A 24,517-nucleotide genomic window follows, 5' to 3' on the forward strand; every position below is an offset into this window, starting at 1 on the left:
AACCACCTTCTTTTCTCCCTGCTCCTAGTCAACCTTCGTATTTACTCCAATGTGGTTCTCTTCTGAAATAATTTGAATTCCAGGAAAGAGCGAAAACATAATCAGTCATTGCAAGTGGTCGACGGCGAATCAGCTGGAGGTTCCTCATCAACGGCTACGCAGTTGTGAAGGAGTCAATGAAACGCTGTGAATTTGCACAATTTATTGCCGCTTCTTTATCGCAAAGGAAAATGGCGCGCGCTTGTACTCTCGCGCACCCGTGGTGTGTAATGTTACACACATGGCGAAATCTCATAGAGCTAGTTGACGTTGACACTGAAGAAGTATACGTGCGTTTTCGACCCAAATGGTTACAGCATCAGGCTGAATAAACAAGAATAAACAAGAACATGTACATTTTCCCGCCCCACTTCATCTCTAAACGATGTGATCACGATCTGAAAGTCCTTGAAATGCGCTGTCGTACTGATGTCTACCGTAATTCATTTTTTCCGCATGTTTCCGCACACTGGAATAGGCTTCCCAGGAGCATTGGTGAATGTAAAACGTGTTCAGAGTTTCTGTCTTTATTGTCACGCAGTCTGTCGTAGTATATTATCCCGTTTTCTTTATATCATTTGGCTGGCATTGCACTTCATGCGATAGTGTACGCTTTCCATTTCTGTCTTGCAAATTTGCACCGCATTTCACTGAAGACCGTTTTGCCGTCGAGATGACTCATCGATGTTACGTATGTTGTTACTTTTACCACCTGTGCTCTGCTGTATCAAGTTTTTGTCACAAGTTCATTTTTCTTCAATTTGTCCCCCCCTGCAATAATGCCCTTGTGGCGCTGCAGGTATTTGTATAAATAAATAAATAAATAAATAAATAAATAAATAAATAAATAAATAAATAAATAAATAAATAAAATGCTCTATTGGGGGACAGTTGTTCGATCCCGCCATTGGGCACGTATTTCATATTTTAAAGCGTGGACTATACGGCAGGAGAGCAGCACAAAGTGTCTATGGTCAACAAAATCCACGATAGTTTGCAAAGAAAGCATCGTTCTAAAAAGATTCACTCTTGCTCAAGAGGGCCGGAGGAAAGCGCGAGAATCTTGTTTTACATAGCAGGACACGTGTGAGTCATTTAGAAATTATCATAACTTCGTAAAGATGCAATAAAATAACAGGATTGGTTCGAACTGTGATCAAAAGGCATGACAATCCAACTGCTTATTTCAAATATTTAAGGACAAATGAAATGACAAAAAGCCAGGCCCGTAGCAATTGTTGCTGCATTCTGCGTTTTCCGAGTGTTCCGCCTGTAATGGGTCGTTAATTGCCCGGCTTATGCATCTGGCACTCCTGATAATCTGCATGTTTCAGCATTTCATTGATAACCCCAACTGCCAGTTAATTTTCCTGCGTGAAAAGGTGGAAAGTGACAATGAACAGTGCAGAATGTTGTTCAAGCGAAGACGAAACCTGGAGCAATGCTTGTGTAAACATTATTTTGACCTTATGACTGGGGTTAGTAGATAATGCTAAGGAGAACACTGTGTGGAGCTGTTGAGCGCAGTCATTAACTTGGCGCTGCGTAGTAAATATGATTTCTTGAGGTTTATTTAGCGGTAGCTCTCGTTGGGAGGATAAACTTGTTAGGATAAAGTCTTTGGAGAGTTTTACACTACAAATCCACACGGACAGTTGCAACCAGCTCTGATGTCATGTACTTTGAGTATTCCTATTGAATGCCAACACAATCGAATTTACGTGTGGTAATTTCCATACGAATATCTATGGCACGAACGATGGCCGCCAAGGGAAGTGCACGCGATTCACGACAAATGCGCACGACATTTTCGTCTGGCTTTTGTTTCTATCGAGCGGCGCAGGACTTGGTGTATGCCGTCAGCGATAAACGCGACCTTCGACCGGACGGAACAAACTGATGGGATCGATACGCAAATAGACGCGCTTCTGTGAGGCCTTGCTGTTCTCTGCGTTGGCCTAAATCGCTCTTTGTGATGGAGATCGGTCTGGCTTATTGATTATCACGTTACGCGATATTTATTTGGTACATACTGCTAGCCTTAACGAAGGCTTTGGCATATGTTGGGACAGGTATTGAAGCTGTTGCGGCTACTGTTGTGTGTTCTAGGGTAACGATCGGGCCCAGAAGTGAAAACTTTGTTTAGTGTTCGAAGGATAGACACTTTGTTTTGTACCGGTTATGGCGGGTGAGAGGTGACGACACTCACTTGGCTACTCACAAGGTCGCGGGTATGTTGCCGGAGCGCGGTGGTTGCAGTGTATAAGGTTTAAATGTAATATGTTCGGTGCTTCGACTTATCTTTATTTTCTCAGATGGTCGTGCCTAAACAGCAAGCTTCCACAAAGAAATCTTGTTAGTTACTACCCTAGTGTGCATGCAGCAAATAATAAGCGTCAGTATACGCGACTAAATACGTTGACTTGACAGCGCTTTAGGTATTTACTTCAGGGCACGTTTTCGATTTGCGAAATTGAGTTCGAGGAGTGAGCAATTAATCTGCGCTGCACAGAAACAAGGCGGCCGGCGACTTCGTGTGCTGAGAGGAAGTATGTCGTGTGCGGTTGGCCACGGTAATGTTGAGTGACAATGAGACTGCCTCCCGTAGCGACGCATCGGTGCTTGACGGAGCAGGCAGTTTTCACATCTGAGGTGAGAGCAATACTGTGTTCGCAGAAAGATGAGAGACATGCACTAATTCATTGAAAACACACGGCAACTTGGCCCAGATTGAGAAGAAGGGGGTATATATAGGTTGAACACCTCGCAAAACCAAGGCTTCGCATGCGAACATCCGCAGTACGAGAACAATCATTCTTAGTAGGTCGTACATTCTTGTGCGGCCTCTTCTAAGACGGTGCTTTTAGAGCGAGGCTATCTTTGCCTACTTACCCTGGGCTTCGCTCTGCGTTGTCGCCATTTTGTCTCGTCGAATAAAGCGGGTCTCTGACACAGCGGTTGCAAGATAAGGAAAAGCATGGAGAACGTATCTGACGTTACCGTGGAGGAGTTGAAGAAAGCACGCGTCATGGTGGCGCTGGTTCGTACGTTACAAAAGCTGTTTGTTTAGTTCAGCGCGACCTTAAGCGATATTGACCAACGTCTCATTTGAAAGATGCAATTCATCATGCCTTTCCAATGGAAGCATGCACATCAAGCACAGAAGCACAATTTAAGCCGTCGCTCACCGCTAGACCAATAGCGTCACGGTAGGGAAAGTGTGATGGCAACCGTCGGAAAGCTTCACGACCAACAATTCTCACAGTGGGTACAAGGTTGGTCCAAATAGGTCGCGAAGCTTCAGGCGAAAGGCGGTTCAGTACAGATTGTGATCGACATCAGCAACGGGGGTTATGGGAGCAACGATTGAAGCGCGACTATGTTTGGAGGGAACATTGGGACAGAAAAAAGCTTTTTTTTTAATTCAAGCGAGACACAATTATATTCATGCAATGAAAATAAAATTCCTCGTCAACTTTATATATTCGTGATGAGTTAAGAAAATTCAAGTTTATTCAATTTTATTATTATTAATAAATGCATTTATTTTCAGCGCCCATCGTTAGAGGGGCTTTGACGCCACTATCACTCGCAATGCAATGCACGTCTTGAAATGGGCAGAAAGGCGCACTCAAAGTTCACCTGTTGAAATACGCCCCCCTCACAGTTTGTGCTTTCTTGCTTGTCGAAGTTTGTCTGGATTTGGTGACCCGGGTAGATTCATCGCTTCTTAATCTGTTCAGTCAAAAGAAGTGAGTTACGACCACCAGATAATTTTGTAGTAGTTTTTTGCGACTGCGCTGGCCGACCGGCTTGGCGTTCGACTCTAGTACCAGCACTCTACATCTAAAGCTTTCGTCGGCCTCCAAAGAAAGTAAGTTCTCTGCAGGGGTGCGATTTCGACAACCGTACGGCTGGCTTTTCTTGCATCGCTTTCCGCGCTGAAAGCTCGAAACGCCCATCAAGTCGAAGTGCGGGGCATTTGAATATATTGTTACGGGAAGGAAGAAGCGTGCGTCTACTTACAGATGGCTTTTAATGGCTGAGCCAGCAAGCGTAGAGCAGCAATAATGCTACACTCTTCTTCGTCGTCTCCAAGGCCACCATCATCGTCCTCCTTTTCCCACATTACCGACTGTGACATCACCCCCGTAGGAAAAAAGCACTTATTGGTGCGGCTCATCGGTCTGAGAAAGGTAGGGTTTGAGGTGGCTGACGTGGATGATGTCAGAGAGAGGTGAAGGCACCTTGGCATCCAGCGGAGACACTTCATATGTGACAGGGGTCACCTGGCAAAGGATGCGGTAAGGGCCATAGTACCGCGAGAGGAATTTCTCCGAAAGACCAACACGCAGAGTTGGATACCAAACTAGCTCAAGAGCACCTGGTTCGCAGTGCACGTCGTGATGTCGCTGGTCGTAATGGCACTTATGGCGTGTCTGTGAAGCAGAAAGACGCATGCGGGCAATCTGGCGTGCTTGGGTCGCTGTGGCTATGACATCCCGAGTGTACTCTGTGGGCGAGTCGAGTGTGGTCGAAAGGAGAGTCTCGAAACGCAAAGTCGGCTCACGGCCGAAGAGGAGATAGAAGAGTGAATATCTAGCTGTGTCGTGGCGCGAGGAATTGTAGGCGAACGTGACAAATGGTAGAGAAATGTCCCAGTCGCGATGATCGGCGGAAGCATACATTGCTAACATGTCAGTTAATGTGCGGTTCAGGCGTTCAGTAAGATCGTTAGTTTGAGGATGGTAAGGGGTAGTAAGTTTGTGTTTAGTAGCACATGATCGAAGTAGGTCGTCTATGACATTGGCAAGAAAGTATCTGCCGCGATCTGTGAGAAGTTGACGAGGTGAACCGTGGTGCAAGATAACGTCTTGAAACAAGAAATCAATGACGTCTGTGGCACAGCTGGTCGGTAGGGCTCTAGTAATGGCATAGCTAGTTGTATAGTCCGTAGCGACGGCAATCCACGTATTTCCGTTATTTGATATAGGGAATGGTCCGAGAAGATCAACGCCAACGCAAAAAACAGGGTCGGCCGGTATATCCAAAGGCTGCAGCAGTCCGGCAGGACGCACAGCTGGTCTTCTCCGGCGTTGACACAACTCGCACGCGGCGACATAGCGCCGGACGGAGCGGTTGAGACGGGGCCAGAAAAACCATCGCCGAATTCGGTCATAGGTCCGCGTGACGCCAAGGTGTCCAGCGGTGGGAACGTCGTGCAGTTGTTGCAGTACAATCTGTCGCAGATGAGACGGAATGACGGTTAGGAGCTCGGGCCCGTCGGGGTGCAGGTTGCGGCGATACAGGATGCCATTTTGTTGTACGAACATGTGAAGGGATGTGTCAGACGGATCAGAGAGCAGGCGTTAGATAATGGGGAGTAACGACTCATCGCGTCGTTGTTCAGCGCAAATGTCGTGCAAGGCAGAGAGCGAAAGAACGCAGATCGGCGCGAAATAGACTAAACCGTCCGGTGCATCGACGGGTTGACAAGACAGGCAGTCAGCGTCCTGATGTAGACGACGCGACTTGTAGACCACAGCGTATGTGTATTCCTGTAGCCTTAGGGGCCAGCGACCGAGGCGTCCGGTGGGATCCTTGATGGAGGAAAGCCAACAAAGGGCGTGGTGGTCGGTTGTAACTGTAAATGGTCGACCATATATGTAGGGTCGGAACTTTCCCACCGCCCAAGTGAGGGCGAGACACTCGCGCTCAGTAATCGAGTAATTGCGCTCTGCGGGTGAGAGGAGGAGGCTGGCGTAGGCGATGACGTGGTCGTGCCCACATTGGCGTTGAGCTTAAATTGCGCCGATGCCGTCGCCACTGGCGTCAGTGCGGATTTCTGTCGCAGCGGAGGCGTCAAAATGGGCGAGAACAGGAGGTGTGGTGAGCAGCGTGATGAGCTGCAAGAAAGCAGACGCCTGTTCAGAGCCCCAACAGAAAGGAACGTCTTTCTTCAGGAGATCAGTCAGGGGACGGGCAACATGGGCGAAATTTTCCACAAACATGCGGAAGTACGAGCAAAGGCCAATAAATCTGCGAACCTCTTTGGCACAAGTTGGTGCGGGGAAAGTCTGCACAGCATGAACTTTAGCGGGGTCGGGGCGAATGCCTGATGGATCGACGAGGTGTCCGAGCATGGTTATTTGGCGTTGACTGAAGTGGCACTTGGACGAGTTGAGCTGTAAGCCAGCGGTGCGAAAAAGAAAAAGAACAGATGAAAGTCTTTCAAGGTGTGTCGCAAAAGTTGAAGAGAATACGATGACGTCATCCGAGTAGCACAAACAGATGGACCATTTCAAACCACGTAAGAGCATGTCCATCATCCGTTGAAAGGTCGCCGGGGCATTGCACAAGCCAAAAGGCATTACCTGGAACTGATATAGGCCGTCTGGTGTGACGAATGCGGTCTTTTGACGGTCCATTTCATCCACGGCAATTTGCCAATATCCAGAGCGAAGGTCTATAGATGAAAAATAAGTGGCACCGTGGAGACAATCCAGAGCATCGTCAATGCGGGGAAGTGGATAAACATCTTTCTTGGTGATCGTGTTTAGATGACGAGAGTCAACGCAGAATCGGCAACTGTTATACTTCTTTTTGACGAGAACAACAGGGGACGCCCACGGGCTGGAAGAGTGTTCAATAATCCCTTTGGCAAGCGTTTTGTCAACCTCACTTTGGATAACTTGTCGCTCAGAAGGCGACACCCGGTATGGGCGTCGGCGAACAGGTGCTGCATCGCCGGTATTTATACGATGCTTCACGACCGTAATTTGACACAAAGGGCGATCGTTCAGGTCAAAAATGTCGGAGTAGGACTCGAGGAGGCCACGGAGCTCTGCGGCTTGTTGGGTTGAGAGGTCCGGTGCAATCGTCTTTGTAAAGTCGTCGGTCGGGGCTGATGCAGAAGGCGCAGAATGAGCATTGGTCGAAGACGGCGCAACAGATAGAGTGGAAATGTGGCACTCGTGCGTCGGTGACAATGTGGCAAGAGATATGCCTCGAGGACGTACTTGTGGGCACTGTCCGAAATTTAAGATGGAAAGACATGTCTGATTGTCCGCAACAGAAATGATGGTGTGCGGCAAGGATACATTGTGAGAAAGCAGGACTGAAGTCGCGGGAGTCAGGACATAGTCTCCGTCAGGTACAGGTGGGCAAGCTAAGACAGCGATGCAGGTTGCTGCAAGAGATGGCAGGCGTATAAAATCCGCGGAACAAAGCTGAGTAGGAGCTTGAGCAGGAAGGTCAACGGGGACAGGTAGTGGTAGGTCAAGTTGTACAACGCCGGCAGAACAGTCATTCAGAGCAGAATGGGCGGCTAAAAAGTCGAGTCCGAGGATAACATTGTGAGGGCTACGTTCGAGCACACCAAACAAAACGGACGTGTGGCGACCGGCGACACTGACACGAGCAGTACACATTCCAAGAACAGCCGGAGTTCCACCGCTGGCGGCCTGGAGCAGTCGAGTCGGAGCAGGAGTCAGTACTTTCTTCAAGCGCGTTTGAAGCTCCGCACTCATAATGGAAATTTGGGCTCCAGTGTCGATGAGAACTGTAACAGGCAAACCATCCACGTCCATGTCCAGAAGGTTCCGATTAGTAGACAGTGTCAGCAGAGGAATTTCAGGCCGGGGTTCTAGACCAGCGTCAGCTCCAGGAGCTGCCCCAGTTAGTTTCCCGTCGGATAGCGGCGACGGTAAGCTGGGGATGGAGAGCGACGCAGCTGACGCGAATGGAAGCAGCGACTATGTGGTGATGGCGAGCGGCTGGTCGCGGTGGCTCGAGCGTTGTCAGGAGCGTCTTCAACCTCGATGGAGAGTGATGGCGGGCGAGGATTCAGTGGGGAGCGGCGGTAGGCGGGAAAGCTTGGTCGAGAGTGGGACGGCCAGGAACTTCGACACTGGCGAGAGATGTGGCCCACACGTCCAGAGTAAAAGCAGATTGGTCTATCGTCATGTGTGCGCCATTCGGCCGGGTTGCGATAGCTCGGATATGGACCGTATTGGCTCCGGTGAACAGGGGCAGAGGCAGCAGACGAAGCAAAGTCAGGACGGCTGGCGGAACAGATGGACGGAAGGCCCACACTGGCAAGTTCTTGGCGAATTACCGACCGAATGAGAGACACAAGCGGCCGGGAATCGTCAAAGCACTGCGTCACCGGCGTGACAGGAGACGCTGCTCGCAGGAGGCAGGCTCACGCGGTGGACAAACGTCTTCGCACGTCGATGGAGCTGCGTTATTAGGTAGACGCGTAAACTGTTGAACTATGCGGCGACTCTTCGCGTCTTCAAAGCGGCGACTTTCGTTAATGATTTCATTGACCGTTGTTACATTCTTGTAAACAATCAGGTTAAACGCGTCGTCCGCGATGCCTTTTAAAACGTGGCTGACCTTGTCTGCCTCTGCCACATTGTTATCCACTTTGCGGCAAAGAGCGAGGACGTCCTGGATATACGCGACGTAAAATTCAGTGGACGTCTGTACACGGGTCCCAAGGTCCTTTTCCAACAAATCTCTAAGCTTCTGCTTGCACTGGTCCCAACTCGTATCGTGTGTTTCGAACCAGACCCGTGCCGTTTTCTTGAGGTAGAATATTGTATTGACCAGCATAAGCGTGTTATCCCACCTGTTGTGTGCGCTGGCCCGTTCGTATTTTTGCAACCAGTCATCGACGTCAACGTTGTCGATCCCGGAAAACATGCCAGGGTCGCGAGGCTGGGCCAGGATGACCGTCGGTGGCGACGACGGGGCCGTGGTTGATATCTCTCCTTCGGATGACATGGCGGCCAGGTTACGTGCGCTGCAGAGCTCCGTCTTGCGCAAGTGATTACCCCGCACGTCCACCAAAGATGTTACGGGAAGGAAGAAGCGTGCGTCTATATACACATGTCTTTTAATGGCTGAGGCAGCAAGCGTAGATTTGTTTGGTTTGTCTTGTCTTGTCTTGTGTCCCAGACAGTGGCGCGTACCCACTATGGGGGATTGGCCAAGAAGCTTTGTGTACGTAATATACACTCTTCTTCGTCGTCTCCAAGGCCACCATCATCGTCCTCCTTTTCCCACATTTCCGACTGTGGCAATATAGCTCCAAAAGCAAGCCAACAAACAAATTTCGCGCCTTCGAAAACAATATGACGTCACTTCTGCTTTTAACGAATATGGCGTCACATTATTTTTTTTCCGCCGGAAGTGTTCCCACCACATACAGATGGCGCTAAGTATAGTGTACTAGAATAATGTCCTAGTGATACGAACGGGAAGGAGCGCGCGTGCCCCTTTCCGTTGACGCCACCAGGTGTCGCCACTGCGACCTTTTCTAGCAGACCTACTGCTCTCATAATCGCTACTTTTGAGGCGGGTCGCCTTTCTAAGCGTTTCTTACGGCCATGATTCTTTCATTATGACAGACAAGGATTGTACTTAACAAAGTATTATGTAAAGGAAGTTTTTGAAGCACACATCGATACTGTAGCATTGGCAACTTCGTCTGCTAGCGAAGTCCGGTGCTTTGATTACGCTCGTGGCATCGCCTGTGCCAGCTGGCAATTCACCTAGCTTATTTTTGCTCATCTACTGCTTGAAACTCAGTATATCTGAGCCTGTCTTGCTTCTATGCAGCTATATTTATTCTATTTAAGTCGCCTGCTCATCACGAATGACACGAAAGTGCGTAGCGACTTCGGCGTTGCGCAGGTAAGCACGAGGGCGTTGAATAAAACAACGGTCTCGATGGCTGCATTTTCATGGTGGCAAAATGCAAAAATATCAGTGTTGTTGCCGGTTATAAAACCCACGTGGTCATAATCATTCAAGTGCCCCTCCCCCCTTTACTGCATGCTGAATAATTAGTTTGTAGTGTGCTTTGCACATTAAACTCCGGAATTTATTTTTGACTATACAATTGTGGGGGGGGGGGGCACATACAAACTCAAAATGTTTCTCAAAATTTGAGCTCCTAAGAAATGCGCCGTCTGCCGCATCTTCAGCGCATACTGTCAGAGCGACTCTTGAAGAAAGCCAGGTTAGTGCTTTTTTTTTTGCATTCGCAATGAAAATGGCACAGCTATAAAGGAACCTTAAAGTGCACCTTACCTAGACACCGAGCATCTTATCACAGTATAACTATTACTGTTAAAACACAACCAAGAACACCTTGTAGCATGGAGTTCTAGGTACATCGACTGAGCTTAATATATTTCGATTCCTGGCGCCTTCTTTCATTACACTTATTCACGCTCTTTGTGAAGAAATGTAGCCTGGTTGTTCTCTAGAAGGCAGTGAGTTCTGCTGTCATAGATTCGCAGTGATCAGGAAAGCCAAGCTGATGCTGCCGCCTTGCTTTAACAACATATAAAACATCTAAAACACTGTCTGCATGCAACTCAAGAAGACTAAAACAAGTTGTGAAGTCTTTCTCCAAAAAGTTGACCACAAACTGGTACAGAGGGGAGGCAGGATATAACAAACCACCTTTGTCTTTCATATGGGTAAACTCTGCAAGCCTCAAATTTCCTGCTGCCTCTTTGGTCATCAGTAGCAAGTTCAGGCAGCCTTCGCAGCCTGTCTTTAAAACGAACAATGCCGCTTTCCGAGCGCCCGGATAACCACTGTGGCAGCCCGGAGCGTAGCAATGGGAGTCCGTCTTGCTTTTTGGCATCGTGCCTCCTGTGGTGCAGTAAATGCAGAGAGACGCCTTCTGTTTCAAAACATCCATTGTTATTTACCAGAATGACCACAATGAAAGTAACACGGCTCGGAAACCACACGGAGCAAACAGCCGCAGAGCATGCCTGAGCCAGCCCGACCGCGCACCGGCAGCTAGAAAAAGGCGGAGCAGCGCCACCAGCGGCGGCTACTGGCGTTTGCTTCAACCGGCCCATTGCCTCTCCCTCTTGCTCGCGCCACTAGGACATTATTCTAGTACACTATAGCGTTAAGCGCCATGAACCGCCGATGGACCGCTGAACGTATGGGCTCCTATGGAAGCTTCGCTACCAGACCTTGGTGGGTATTTCTGCCACTTTCCAATCAACCAAGTTACCATAGAAGGAGCCTAATGCTGGGAGCGTGATCAGAGAACAGCTGCTAAAACACGTATTTGGTGGTGGGGACAGGAGCCTCCTCAATGCTACACAGCGGAGTACACCCCGTTTTGGGAGCACGTCTTATTTAATAGCCAATAGCCCGTTCTAGCTTTAATGACTGGCAATTGGGCACCTCGAAGATGCTCCCTTGTGCAGGGGATAGTTGAAGGAAGACATGTGACCTGGTCGTGTCTGGATTCGGAGTTGTATATGTAGATGTATACAACTCGAAGTTGTATGTAGCGTTTTGTATCAAAAGCAGTTAATCACTATGAAGGAAGTTGCTTTGATCGTTTTATTTAAAAAGAAAGTGTGTTTTCTAAGTGTGTTTCTACAGCACGAGTCCGTTATGAGACCGTATTCGAAACCTATCATTCCCTTGCGATGACTTCGGGTATGTAGATGTATACAACTCGGAGTTGTATGTAGCGTTTTGTATCAAAAGCAGTTAATCACTATGAAGGAAGTTGCTTTGATCGTTTTATTTAAAAAGAAAGTGTGTTTTCTAAGTGTGTTTCTACAGCACGAGTCCGTAATGAGACCGACTTCGAAACTTATCATTCCCTTGCGATGACTTCGGGTCAGAGGAGATTAAAAACAACTTTGCAAGATGTCAACGTTTTCGCTGCCGCCCCCATGTTGACTTCATACCAGAACTTGACCACAACGGACCCTATCAAAAGCACGGATAGCGAGTGTGCAAGCCGATTTTCAAAATTAATTTGCCGGAAAACTACACAGTTATCTTTCCAACGGTTTGGTGCAGGTAACAGAATTACAAAACAGAGCGCACAATACGAAAGTTTGCTGAGGTGGGTTGATGTTCAGAAATTCCTAGAGTTGGTATAGAAAATACCATCATGCTCTAAAAGAAAAAAAAATAACGATTGCGTCCTTTGCGGTTTTTATTGTATGAAAAAACTCGTCCTAATCTATGTTACACCTGTTTTCTGTCTTTAAGACGGTGCACCTGATACTTCCAGCTTACGAACGACAAACGCGTATGAGCGTTACACAGCGTTCTTGAGCGACAAGTTGCAAGCGCAGAGGGTTAGATGGCGATCAGAGGGATAGATGCCGATCTTTTATTGGGGGCAAGATAAGCCCGAAAGTGTGCAAATTTATTGGACTATATGCTATGCAGCCTGTGCTGACGAAGATGAAGAAAATACATGAAAAGCGATTGTCATTTTCTGGTCCGCCCAATTACAAAATACCGAAACCTTTTTTTTTTCAGTCAATGCGACGCAATGCGGGTTGACACATATGGTGGCGGCACTCTCATTCCCGATGGCTTCGACAATTCTGCTGGCTTTTTTACCTGTGAATTTACGCAGGAATTTTGTTCCCTCGAGCCCTGGGTCAGAGCCGCAACCTCTGCAGTGAAAAGCGGAAGTATTTTATTGATACATGTACTTTATCCGTGCCAAATCCAGACATATATTCTTGGTTCCCGTGTCACGGACTTTATGTGGAAAATGTGGCATGTTAGATATCTTCAACAAACATACCTTATCAAAAGTTGACATAGGCGTACTCCACTCATTTACGGCACGTAAAATTAAAACAAAGAAGAAAACAACCAACCAACCAAACAAACAAACAAACAAGCAAACAAAGAGTTGGTGTATCGCAATAACTAGGTTTACAAAATCGCAAACGCGCAGCAAAGTGCATCGGTGTTCCATTTAGCTGCTATGTCTGGACTACGGAGGTTGCTGTGATCGCAATTATGAAGATGCTATTTTATAATAAAGGTACTTTTACACTTTCGGACAAGCAAGTGGGCGGAGCGGTAATGTCATTCATGCCTGAATATATGGATGGAACTTTCAAACCTGGCGCCAGTCGCAGCGATCGCGATTGAACATGCATGACATGCATTAGATCTGCACAAATGGCCTTCGATATTGAATAGCGAGATGCACCCAAAGACACATATACGGAAATTATAATTAGAAAATTGCCAATAATTATGTATTGAATAATTATCGCACATTACCGACGTGTGCCAGCACATGATGTGTTGCCAAATATGTGAGTTCTTTTGTCCCCATGGCCCTGTTTTAAAGCAATACTTAGAAATACTTAAGCTTTGCTAAAGCAAGCAGCAGACGGCTGCTTGGAAATCACGTGCCGCAGAGAAGATCTGACAGGAATATAATATAAGTTTCATTGATTGAGCGCTCAGTTGATCGCATTTGAAAAAAAGAATATTTTGCAAACAAGCTATTGAAGATTAGATAAGAAGCGCTCCGAGACCTTGCGCAAACACGTCCGTCGCAAGAGCAATTGATCCACTCCAGACAGCTGCAGAGTTCCTCTCGCATAATAAGCAAACTGAAGAAGTTGTGCCATGTGGCGGGAGATGGAGCCACTCCCAGTAAGGATACAAAATTACCCACTCGATGGCAGCACCATCGATAAAAAGAAAAAGGCAACGTAGTATTTTTGTGAAGTCCCATGACAACCGTTACTATGATAAACAGAGAACGCGCGAAGGATCCTTTGCCTGTTTTGCCCTTTTTTTTTCTGCATTCACCTTTTTGCTAGCTCTGTATACACTACTCATTGTTTTTGTGATTTCTGAGGCGCGTGCGGGGATTCCATACGCTTCGTATCGACGTGCATTGGCGCGTTGGCTGCGCCTGTCTGGCCGCTTTTCCAACGTGCATTCTGTCGTGTCGATCACGCAAGACACCGAACCGGCAGGCTGGCCACATTTCTTTCCCGTTCTGTTACGCACTGTATACGTGAAACCACTCGGCCAGTTGCCACGAGGTGCCGTCTGCTCCTGCTGAAGACATCTGCGCGAGATTTCTTCTGCGTAGCCGACATGTCGCCGTCTGTTCGCGTTGCTCAACTGTAGCCGTCCGGTCGTCCGGTCTGATCATATTACGAGGGACGTCGCGAGAAGAATGGCTTTCTTCGAGAGGTTATGAACACTGGCAGTGACTCGTCAGTAAGGAACGGAAAAGCAAGCACGACGAAAGTTCACTGAGATAGGGAGAGATACAAAGACGGAAAGGCGCAGCAAAGCCAGCTACATGTCCGTTTTTCTACGAAACATCGCCGTTGCGAAATCGTGTCACCTACCTGAAGTGAGCAGTGTCAGAGGTGAGTGATGCGCTCTGATTTCTCCAAATAGGCCTAGAGCGGGCTCGTGCAAGGGTCGCTGAGGGAGCCGCGCACCTGGCAAATAAATGAACACGAGCGTGGAAGCATGCCACTTCGCTGTACCGCTACCACCGTTGACGTGATCCGGTGGGACAATAGAGATGCCGACGTCTATTGTGCTGGTGGCCCCCCCACCCCCACTTTCGTGGGCCGCCGTCCAGCGTGATTTGAAGGCGTAGCCTTCCAGGTACGGCGAGCTCGTCGCGCGTCTCACGCGATGTGCCCCGCGTACAGCTCATTACGCTACTCCGCGGCAGTCGGTGCAGTGCCTGAGATCGCGTTGCTCCTGGTCCGATTTAAAACTGAATTGGAGAAGTTGGTCAGACAGGAGCAAGCTAGCTATGGAAGTGGTTGCGGCCGAGTTTCCGAATGCAGAACTGGACGGGATTCAACATGCTTTCTTGGTTCAGGTAAAGCTTAACAGTCACCTGGCCTGTGGATACGCAGTTATGCGCGTTTAGGTGTTTATATTTCTTAACTTTGAACTTCCGCCTTCGCAAAGCGATGTTTTGGTTTGCCATAGAAGAAACGTAAGAAGGAAAGGGGGGGGGGAAGAGGGGCGGGCGTTCACCGCAACAGACTCTATGGTGGCGACAGCAGGTGTGAATGACGCAGCATGTATTTCATTGCTATAGCAGTGTTGTTATTTCAGCAGAATAATTTCCCCCCGGCTCTCTCCTACTTGTAACATGTTACCAGGATTGTTGCCCCTTGATACTTGCATAATACAGTGGTCTATCTAGTGATTGATTTTGCACTGTCATGAACTTCGCAGCCGACGCTACTAGTTACATAGTCGCGTTGTTATGCACACTACACCATTTAGAAAACCTACATAAATAAAGTCAGCGGCCATTTGAAGTGGGACTGAGGAAGAATGAACGAAGAGCCAGCCACTAAAGGAATAGCTTAAAAGGAAGCCGTAGCTCGGGCCCAACTCCGATGCCAGCTATCGAAATAAATTTAAAATGCAGAAACACTTTTCTAAGATAACCACTGTGCCGATGTTATTGAAATTTGTTGCATATGAAAAAGAAACGTAAGTGCTAGCGACTGTAGGCAGCAGAATTTTAATTGAGGGCCTGCATCTTTCAAAAGAAATTTTTAGAAACTGGTAAGTTTGAAAAAAAAATAGAAGCAAGAAGTTTGGAAATTCGTAGGTAGCTCTGCACTAAAAATCGATATCATAGCTCTGTCAGCTGCATTCATTAGAGAATCCAAAGCGGACAAATTCTATAAGTCAATTTATTCTCACGTGAATTTCTTACATTCTATTTAAGGGTGTTGCAAAACTTTTACTCACATATTAATGGTTTATTTGAAAACAATGTACAACATACCACTTTTGTCCGCTTTAGATGTACTGTCAGGTGCAATTTACAGAATTCTGATACCATATTTAATTGCTGAATTACAGAGTTGTACATATTATCGTTTCATTTTCTGTAAATTTGCGATTTTTGACCATATTTTGTCATTTCTCCATATTTTTGACCATATTTTCTATTTCCTCATTTCTCACTTCGACCATAACTCTCATTTAGCATATATTTGTAAAAAACTTCGCGCTGCGTCTTGTGTTTTGTATAATACTAAATTTTATATGCCATTGTCTGTCGGAAAGGTAGGTACATGCCTTATGCTACAGTGTAATCGGGTATGGGATATCTACATATGGTCATGGCGCTCAACATTTGGTAAACCGGGTCAACTCCATCCTTCGTGGCATTCTGAAGCATGTTGCTTATGATGTCCCCCACAAATCTGATGTGTTCAAAATTTTGTCTTTGCCTGATTTCGATTCTTTGCTGCTAGAAACTGTTGTCCTAAAGCATTTTTGGATAAGCCAGTATAAAATTCCTTATGTGCCTGTTCGTTGCCTGAGACCGAAGAATCCGTATGTTACACCCCGCTGTAAGACGAGATATGGTCGAAGACTCCGTAACTATTATGTCCCACCAATGTTTCATTTACTTCCCCAAGGCATACAAGATGTGAAGACGAAATATGGTCTCAGAAAGGCTCTTAGACACATTAGACACATTAATGCGTGATCGAAAGCCTGTCATGTGTGCGTGTGTATGTTTTTTTTCTCACTATTGTGTACAATCTAATAACGTGTTACTGATGGCTCTGTCGCTGTCTGTCAGGCACTGCAGTTCAAGCCCACTGCGGCTTTGGCAGGCCTGATTCTTCCGTTCTATGGTTCTCAAGTCATCAGTAAAGTATTATTATTATTATTATTAATAAACATAAATTATTAAAAACTTGACAACCTAAATAAGAATGCATATTCACAGTCACTAGATTAAAATTTTTACATTTAAATGCAATAACCTTCATCAAATTTGGTGCAGTGGTTGCCGAGAAAAATGGTATATCTTCTTTTTTGTGTATTTAGACCGTAGCCCCCAAGCTAAAGCGTCCTCTTAATATTTGCGGAACCAGTTTCTTTTACTCTTGCTGGGGTGTTTTATGTCAGTCACGGAAAACGACAACGATAATGGTGCTTCGGAAGGGCTGATGTTAAGAGTACTCTTATTTTCTTTCCAGACCATGTGGCTGCTATTATGAGATATGCTCATGGTGAACCGTTTAATTATAACGTAGTAGAAGCTACAGGTAGTGGAAACGCACCCGCCGGAAACACGGCCACACTTGGTAAATCTGCGCACTTTGCCTCTTGGCACTGTAATCTAACTGTAACCTGATGGCTTACATATATACTTGTATTTAGTTTAGAGGTTAAGCCAAACGACGACGACTTGGTTCGTCAAAGCTCTAGTTGAGAAGCTGTGTTCTCTGAGAACTCAGACGCCGGTAGAAGACCGCTGCAGCATACGGAACCGCTTTCTTCGGTAGCCCTGTCTGCAGTTCTTATCAATAAAACAAATGCCTCTCTCGCACGTTCGCGTTTGATAGATGGCAGTGTCCGGTGGGAAGGCCTGCTGCAGTAGATAAGTTCAGAGCTTAAGAGGAAGCTTTAGCTCGGGCCCAGCTCCCATGAGGCTTATTCAAATACATGTAAAACGCAAAAACGCTTTTCTGAGATAACACCTGGACCGATTTTAATAACATTTGTTGCATTTGAGAGAGAAAGTTAAATTCTAGTGACTGTTGAAAGTGGAATTCCGATTTAGGGCCTGAATTTTATTAAAAGGATTTTCAAAAATTTGGAAGTTAGAAAAACATAGACTCACGAAGTTTATAAATTGATAGCTCTGTATCAAGAACAGATATTGCGGTTCTGTTAACGGCGTCCATTAAATCATTTACATTCATTAAATCATTCCGCACACTCCGTGTCATTTCTCGACATGGACTCCTTTGCCACTGCACAAAGTCGTGACCCGTGGATCGCTTCTATTTTCGACTATCTATCTGGGTCATCGACCATCCCTGTATACCGAAACGCCAAGCAGTTCATTTCGTCATTGGTGACCAGCTGCTCCACCGACGTAATTACACTCCTAAAGGCCGTCGGTGGCTTCTGGTGATTCCCCGCAGCTTAAGGTCAGAAATGTGTGCGTCCTTCCACAACGATCCGCAGTGTGGCCACGCCGGAGTTTTCAAGACGTACGAACGAATGCGCCACCGCTACTACTGGCGCGGCATGTACAATTTTGTACAAAACTTCTTTCGATTGCGGTCTTGACTGTCAACGCCGCAAATCGCCGCCTTTACGCACGTCTGGTGCCTTGCAGCTGCTCCCGTGCCCTGCCACACCCTTCGATGGCGTCGGCATCGACCTATACGGCCCGCTTCCTATGTCACCAGACGGCAACTGGTGGATCGTATTTGCTGTTGACCATTTGACACGCTAGGCCGAAAGTGGCGCTTTACCAAGTGCTACAGCGCGATGTAGTCTCTTTCGTCCTACATCGCTTCATCCTTCGACACGACGCGCCTTGAGAGCTCCTGAGCGATCGAGGTCGCGCCTTCCTCTCCGAGGTCGCCGTCGGTTTGCTTTCGGAATGCCACATTATTCATCGGACAAGCACGGTATACCATCCCCAGACTAACGGGCTCACAGAGCGATTTAACCGCACACTTGGTGATATACTCTCGATGTACGTGGCATCTGATCATGGTAACTGGGACCGCATCCTTCCATTCATCACGTTCGCATACAACACCGCGATACAGGCCGCTACGGGATTTTCGCCCTTCTTCCTCCTGTATGGCCATGAGCCTACGCATACCTTGGACACGCTCTTTCTATATTGTCCTGACGCCTCCGAGTGTCTACGTCTGTCCGACGTCGCCCGACAAGCCGAAGAATGCCGCCAGCTAGCGCGCTCCTTTACGGCAGAGCAACAGCAGCGCCAGAAAGAAAACCGCACCGACTCGCTTCCAAACGCCACCTAGGCTCCAGGCTTTCTTGTGTGCCTGTCTGTCCCTTTCCAAACGCCGGGACTTTCCTCGAAACTCGTCCCCAAATTTGAGGGGCCTTACCGAGTCTTGGAGCGAACATCTCCTGTGAATTTTCTCATTGAGTCACTGTCACCACCTGAAGACTTGCGCCGGAGTGTACGTGACATTGTCCACGTCTCGCGTCTCAAGCCCTACCACGACCCTCTGCCTCCCGATTCTTAAAGCGCCAAGATGGCTCTTTTTGTCCGGGGGGAGATTGTGAAGAATACGCGCCTCGCGGCACAGCCGCATCGCCAACGCGCGACTCGCCTCGGCTCGAGCTGTTGATTGCTGTCGTCTTTTTAGAGAATACTTTGGGCTGTCTCACCGTTCCCGGTCGCTTATCCTTTGCATAAGGAGCCGCAAATGAACCTCTTCTCACAGCGGGCAAATTCCGTACGTCAATTTATATCTTACGTGAATTTGTTACTTTGTTTACAAGCGTTCTGCAAAAGCTGTATTTCCATATTACTATTTTTTAGATTCATGTTTAACGTATCATATTTATTTTCTTTAGATGTTTTATTAGTTTCATTTCAGAGAATTGTGGTATAATTTTTTTTGATGAGTTACACAGTCGTAAACTTGACAGTTTCGTTCTTGAAAATTTTTATTTTTGCCAATTTTCAACAAAATATGACGACCTAAATAAAAAATTTGAGACCAACAGCCACTAGATTTGAAGTTTTTTTCTTTTAAATGCAACAAACCTTGTCAAACTTGGTGCTGTGGTTGCCGAGAAAAACAAATTCTCCTTTTACACGTACTTAGGAACGGCCGAGCTAAAGCTTCCTCTTAAGGAATCGCCGAAGTATTTCCTCTTTCTTAAATGCAAGAGCATTTCTTTGCCTACCACTACACACTTTTACATGCCAATATATCTGGCTTCGACAGGATGACTCGGTAGTCATAGTCAAAAAAAAAAAAAAACAAGAATTACTTTACAGGTGCTTAGACGCCTTCTAGGAATTGAACCCTGGCCCGTGACGTCATGAATGAGTATCTGCTCTTGGCAACACACCAACAACTTGGAAGGGGTGCGTAGTACGTGTGACCAGGAGGCGACGTACAGGATCAAAGAGATCCGGACAGTTTCATATTAGGAAGAAAAAGAAAATGAAGTGAGCGCTTGTTGTGAGCAGGCAACTTTGGCTCCTTCGAATGGGAAGGCATTCGCCTTTAAAACTACCACTAAAATCAGACAGCGCCATGCGTCGCATTTGTTAGAACGGAAGAGACCTCCGTGAGAGCAGAATAGGTTGAAGACGTAACTTATACCTGCAGTAAGGCACAAAGTGCAAGAAATGTCTGTGTTAGAGATATGCAACATTTAAGAACATTGAAACGTGTATCCTACATTAGTATTCACCGTCGTCTGTTTGCCGTCATGTGCATGAAAAATGTTAGAATGGAAGTTGGATTAGCATGTGTGTGTGTGCATATTTCGGGGAACAGGTTCTCTCGGAAGTTTTTTGGTCTTTCTATTCCTAACAAAATATTCAGGCATCATTGTTTCTGCACCAAGAGAATTAAACACCTTAAATAACAAATATCCTAACAAAAGTTACCAAAATCAATAGTCAGGCAAGACTACACATCAACAATAATATTCTTTGTCTCAGAACTGAAAACAAGTACTGTTATGATGTGGAGAACTGCGTCATTGAGAGCCTATAAAGTGAATGAAATTTAAGATATGACAGTCTCGTAACAAGTGGTGTCTAAAAACGGCGACCATGACGTCTTTCCGGCGCCGCAACCACTTTCGGTGTATGCAGTTTGCAATAGCATGGTCTTCGAGGTTGGATTCTTTTACTCACAGGCAACCCTCAGGGGTATGATGATTTGTACACCACTTATTCCCGCAAAGAGGCAGCCATTTCACAAGAGATATGAAATGAAGTGGCACAAATATAGAACATATTCACTCTAGTTGACATCTGTTAAAAAATTGGTGCTGTTAAGCTTATGATATTGTGGGTGTGACTAGTATTCTTAGCCTACTTTGGGACCTTTGGTGTTATTTAATTATCTAGCCTCTTATGCCAGCCCAGTGACCAAAATTGTGCTCTAGCTTAGACCATGTGCTTGTGGTCATGATGCCGTGGTCGTCATTCCATTGTCGTCATTCCAGTTTCTCCGTGCTGTCTTCGAACCATCGTCATGACATCTTGCCATCGTCGTCATACAGTCGTGGTCATCCCATTGTTGTCATGCCGTCATCGTCACGCTGTCGTCCTAATACCGTTATGATTTTAGAAAGGTCATGGAATTGACGTCACGCGGTCATCGTCATGCCGCCTTCGCTGTTCCACAGATTTCATTCTGATGTAATCATGCTCTCCCCATTCATTCGCGATTAGGCCACCGTCGTGATTTCATTGCAGTTCATTGGTCATTGAATTGTGATTATGCCGCCAGTGTCATGGTATCATCGTCATTGCTTCATCATACCGTTTTTGCCGTGATGCACATCGCGACCTGTTTCGCGACTACGGATATATCATGGCGACGTTGGTGACTGAGAGAACACCGTGCTCGCTATTGATCCCGTCGGTGTCTCCCGAAGCGTGGCAGTCGGGGAGGAATTTCCTGGAAGCGAGCTAATATGCTACTCGCACGCAATCCCTGGAGCCGTGCGCGATGGAGTATTGCGCTTGTAAAAGGAATGACGTATGGCGCCTATATATGGGAGCGGCTGTACGGCACGGAGACGGCCTTGGCCCTGACGGTACCTTGTACCGACAAAGCACGCGAAAAATATTACCTTCGAAACTTTCAGTGGTGCATGGCAGTATTAGTGCTTCCGAGAGGCTATTGTTCCTTCCTGACCCAAGGGAAATTGACTTTAGCATTCTCCCTTCTATCACCCGAGCAGTTGTTCTTCGTCTGTTTTCAGAGTTCAATCCTCGCAATGTTTGATTTTTACACGCAGTCGCTGTTGAGTAATTTTTGCGTGTCACTCTGTAATTTTACAGTTGACTATTTCGTGGGATTCGACGTCTTAAAGCAACACTGGGGCTATGATAGGTATCGTAGTTGAAGACGCCCCGTTAATTTTAACCAGCTTTGGTTCTTTAACCGGCAACTAAATCTGAGTACTGGACCATTTCTGCATTTTTCCCTTATTGAAATACAACCGACTTTTTCGGAATTCGAACCCGCTACCTCGCGCTATGCACCAGGATGACATAACCACTGCGCCAGCGTTGCTGGTAGCTGCTTGACAATTTCTTACTCTTGATTTTTCACTGCCGTTGCCTTCCACAGAAAATGGTTTTTGGGTGGATACTTAAATTGAATTATGGGGTTTTACGTGCCAAAACCACTTTCTGATTATGAGGCACGCCGTAGTGGAGGACTCCGGAAATTTTGACCACCTGGGGTTCTTTAACGTGCACCTAAATCTAAGTACACGGGTGTTTTCGCATTTCGCCCCCATCGAAATGCGGCTGCCGTGCCCGGGATTCGATCCCGCGACCTCGTGCTCAGCAGCCTAACACCATAGCCACTGAGCAACCACGGCGGGTCCGGGTGGATACTTCACAGTCACCGAAACATTAGGACTCACGTCCAAGTTAAGGAAAGATAAATGTTATTTACTTAGGCCTGTCGGTAAGTTGAGTAGGTTCTTCTGTATGTGAACAGGTGCCAGATAGATCCCATATGTGGAGGACGCGAAAAAGATGAGGCAAGGGTCCTATGGAGGGATGGCCGAAATGTCCAAACCGAGGGAATTTGAGGAGAGAGGAGCTTCGTTTTGACGTACAGGAGAACCTGCTCGACAAGGAGAAAGGGCCGCGGATAACTTTTGTGTCTTGACTGTGGAAGCTGTCAGGTTGGTCGACGAGTCACTTACTCGTGAGGAGCCCGCAGGTTTATTGTCGAATACTTACGATAACTGATAATGAAGACAGCATTCTGGCAATTACTTTGTACTCTCTGCGTGCAAAGTCATTGTTGCCGTATGATACCGCCAATTTGAAGGTCGCAAAGCAGGGCTTCGCAATGCTTTGACTGGTGCCGACACACCGGAGGTCGTGTGCTTACATGATGCGGCCGTTTTTTGACAACGAGATCTCCTATTTGAAGATGACAGTCTTAATTAACTCTTTGTTATTGTCGGGGTTGAAATCCATCATTTCAAAAGATCAATGTCGCTGGGTGCGCATCAAAGGTGAAATATAGACAATGTCACATGAACAGGCTACGAACAACCACATCCGCTGTGAAAATTGTAATTCTAATATTGTTTTCATACGCCAGTATCATGTGGCGATAGCGTTGTCTGAAAATGTAGTATTGTATTCCTAAAGGTCGTTTCCCGAAGTAAAAAAAAATGAAAAAGCTAAACGGCGTTGTATTGGTTTTGCATTTCCAGTTCCACCTTGCCAAAGTGTCAGTTGGAACTCCCGTTGGTGTTTCATTTCCTGCTGCGTGTCTGGTGTCTTCAGTGGCATTAACAAATATGCATCACTCTCAATCCGCTCAGCTCTCTTTCCTCTACATTAATACGGTAATTTTCATGCCATGATTTTTGTTAGCACCACGAACCATATTGCGGTACCTCAGCACCAATGTTGCTCCCTGTTCAGCCTGAAGTCACAGGTTCTATTTGAGTTCGCATAGGCGGACTAGCAGAGGCAAAATACATAGGCAGTCGTGCGCTTTGTCTTCTATGCGCGTTAAAGAAGTTCAGTTGTTGTTGCTAATTCGAAGCCTTTCTGTATTTAGCTGCTCATTCTTGAGGTAAAAATATATTTCTCGCTTAATTGATCAATCATCCATACAACCTTCAGCGCGAAGCGCTGAAATGTCTCCAATTAGCCGTGGGCCATGCGCACAGCTTTACTGCGATAGCAATTACATGCGCTCTGCTCAATTGGCTCTGCCAGAGCTAGGGCAGCTTTGTCGCTTTTCCTGCTGGCGTGAGCGTTGTGCGCACAAACACCGACGTCCCGTCTGTATAGCTGTGTGCATACCGCATGGTAATGCGTACAGTGGTCTAAGCGGAACCGACAGCAAATGTCAGCCTAATGTATGAAATCATTTGGTTGAGCACTGACAAACGCAAACGGTTTCTCGTCGGTCACATCTTGTGCGCTGTCAAGGTGCGACGCCCCTGTAACGCCGCTGCCTGCATTCCTCATCGCGACAGCGTAGTGACATGCCTGGCATCTGCGAGGGCGTTTTCTGCCGCGTAGCAGATGTGGTCTCGCGTAGTGCATCGAGCCATGTAACCTCCGCGTGTTGTTAAAACACAACGTGAGAAGCTCGAGAGCAATACTACACTCTGTTATTGCTTTGAGTGCTTTGCCTTCGAGAGAAACAGCATTTTTCTTTAATGCTAAGCTCTTAATGTGACTTTCATGGTCGTTTTTGTGCCGTAGTCATGAAAGGCTGCGGTGGCATGTGGCGGCGTTCTCGGTGTAAAATGTCAATAAGAAATGAACCAGCAATGCAGTCTACATGAAAGCCCCAATTCTCTTTGAAACGTAATCATCAAGGGTTATAGCTTCCTCGCTAACTAGGATCAGTTTTTATGAGCAAAGGCGCACTCATCAAGACGATCTCATGTACTTTCAGGCGTACCACAATGCACAGTTCTCTGACCCCTACTCATTGTAATTGGCATTAATGATCTTCCTACTGACATCTCTTCTAACAATCCATTTTACGCAGATGACTGCATCATTTATCGTCCCATAACACTTTCCACATTGGCATGCTTCAAAATGACCTCGAGCTTATTAAATCACAGTGTGAGAAATGGCTAGTGTCTATCAATACTAGAA

The 24,517-nt window shown here is 46.7% G+C and overlaps 1 protein-coding gene across 3 annotated transcripts in view; it reads left to right on the forward strand.

Moving 5' to 3' along the window:
• The window catches only part of LOC142587440 (cyclin-dependent kinase-like 4), a 96,775-nt gene that overhangs the window by 12,532 nt on the left and 59,726 nt on the right, over positions 1-24,517 (forward strand). The window contains exon 1 of one of the 3 annotated variants that reach the window (XM_075698462.1): positions 14,017-14,249. The exons of 1 other annotated variant lie outside the window; for it this stretch is intronic. Coding sequence is in view for 1 of the 2 variants with exons in the window: in XM_075698460.1 (XP_075554575.1) it covers positions 14,679-14,719 (41 nt within the window). In the remaining variant the exon portion in view is untranslated. Of the gene's footprint in view, positions 1-14,016; positions 14,250-14,542; positions 14,720-24,517 lie in introns of those variants that run through there. One more of the 3 variants, XM_075698460.1, reaches the window with a different exon arrangement.

This window comes from Dermacentor variabilis, chromosome 7 (assembly GCF_050947875.1).
Source record: "Dermacentor variabilis isolate Ectoservices chromosome 7, ASM5094787v1, whole genome shotgun sequence".
NCBI classification, from domain to species: domain Eukaryota; kingdom Metazoa; phylum Arthropoda; class Arachnida; order Ixodida; family Ixodidae; genus Dermacentor; species Dermacentor variabilis.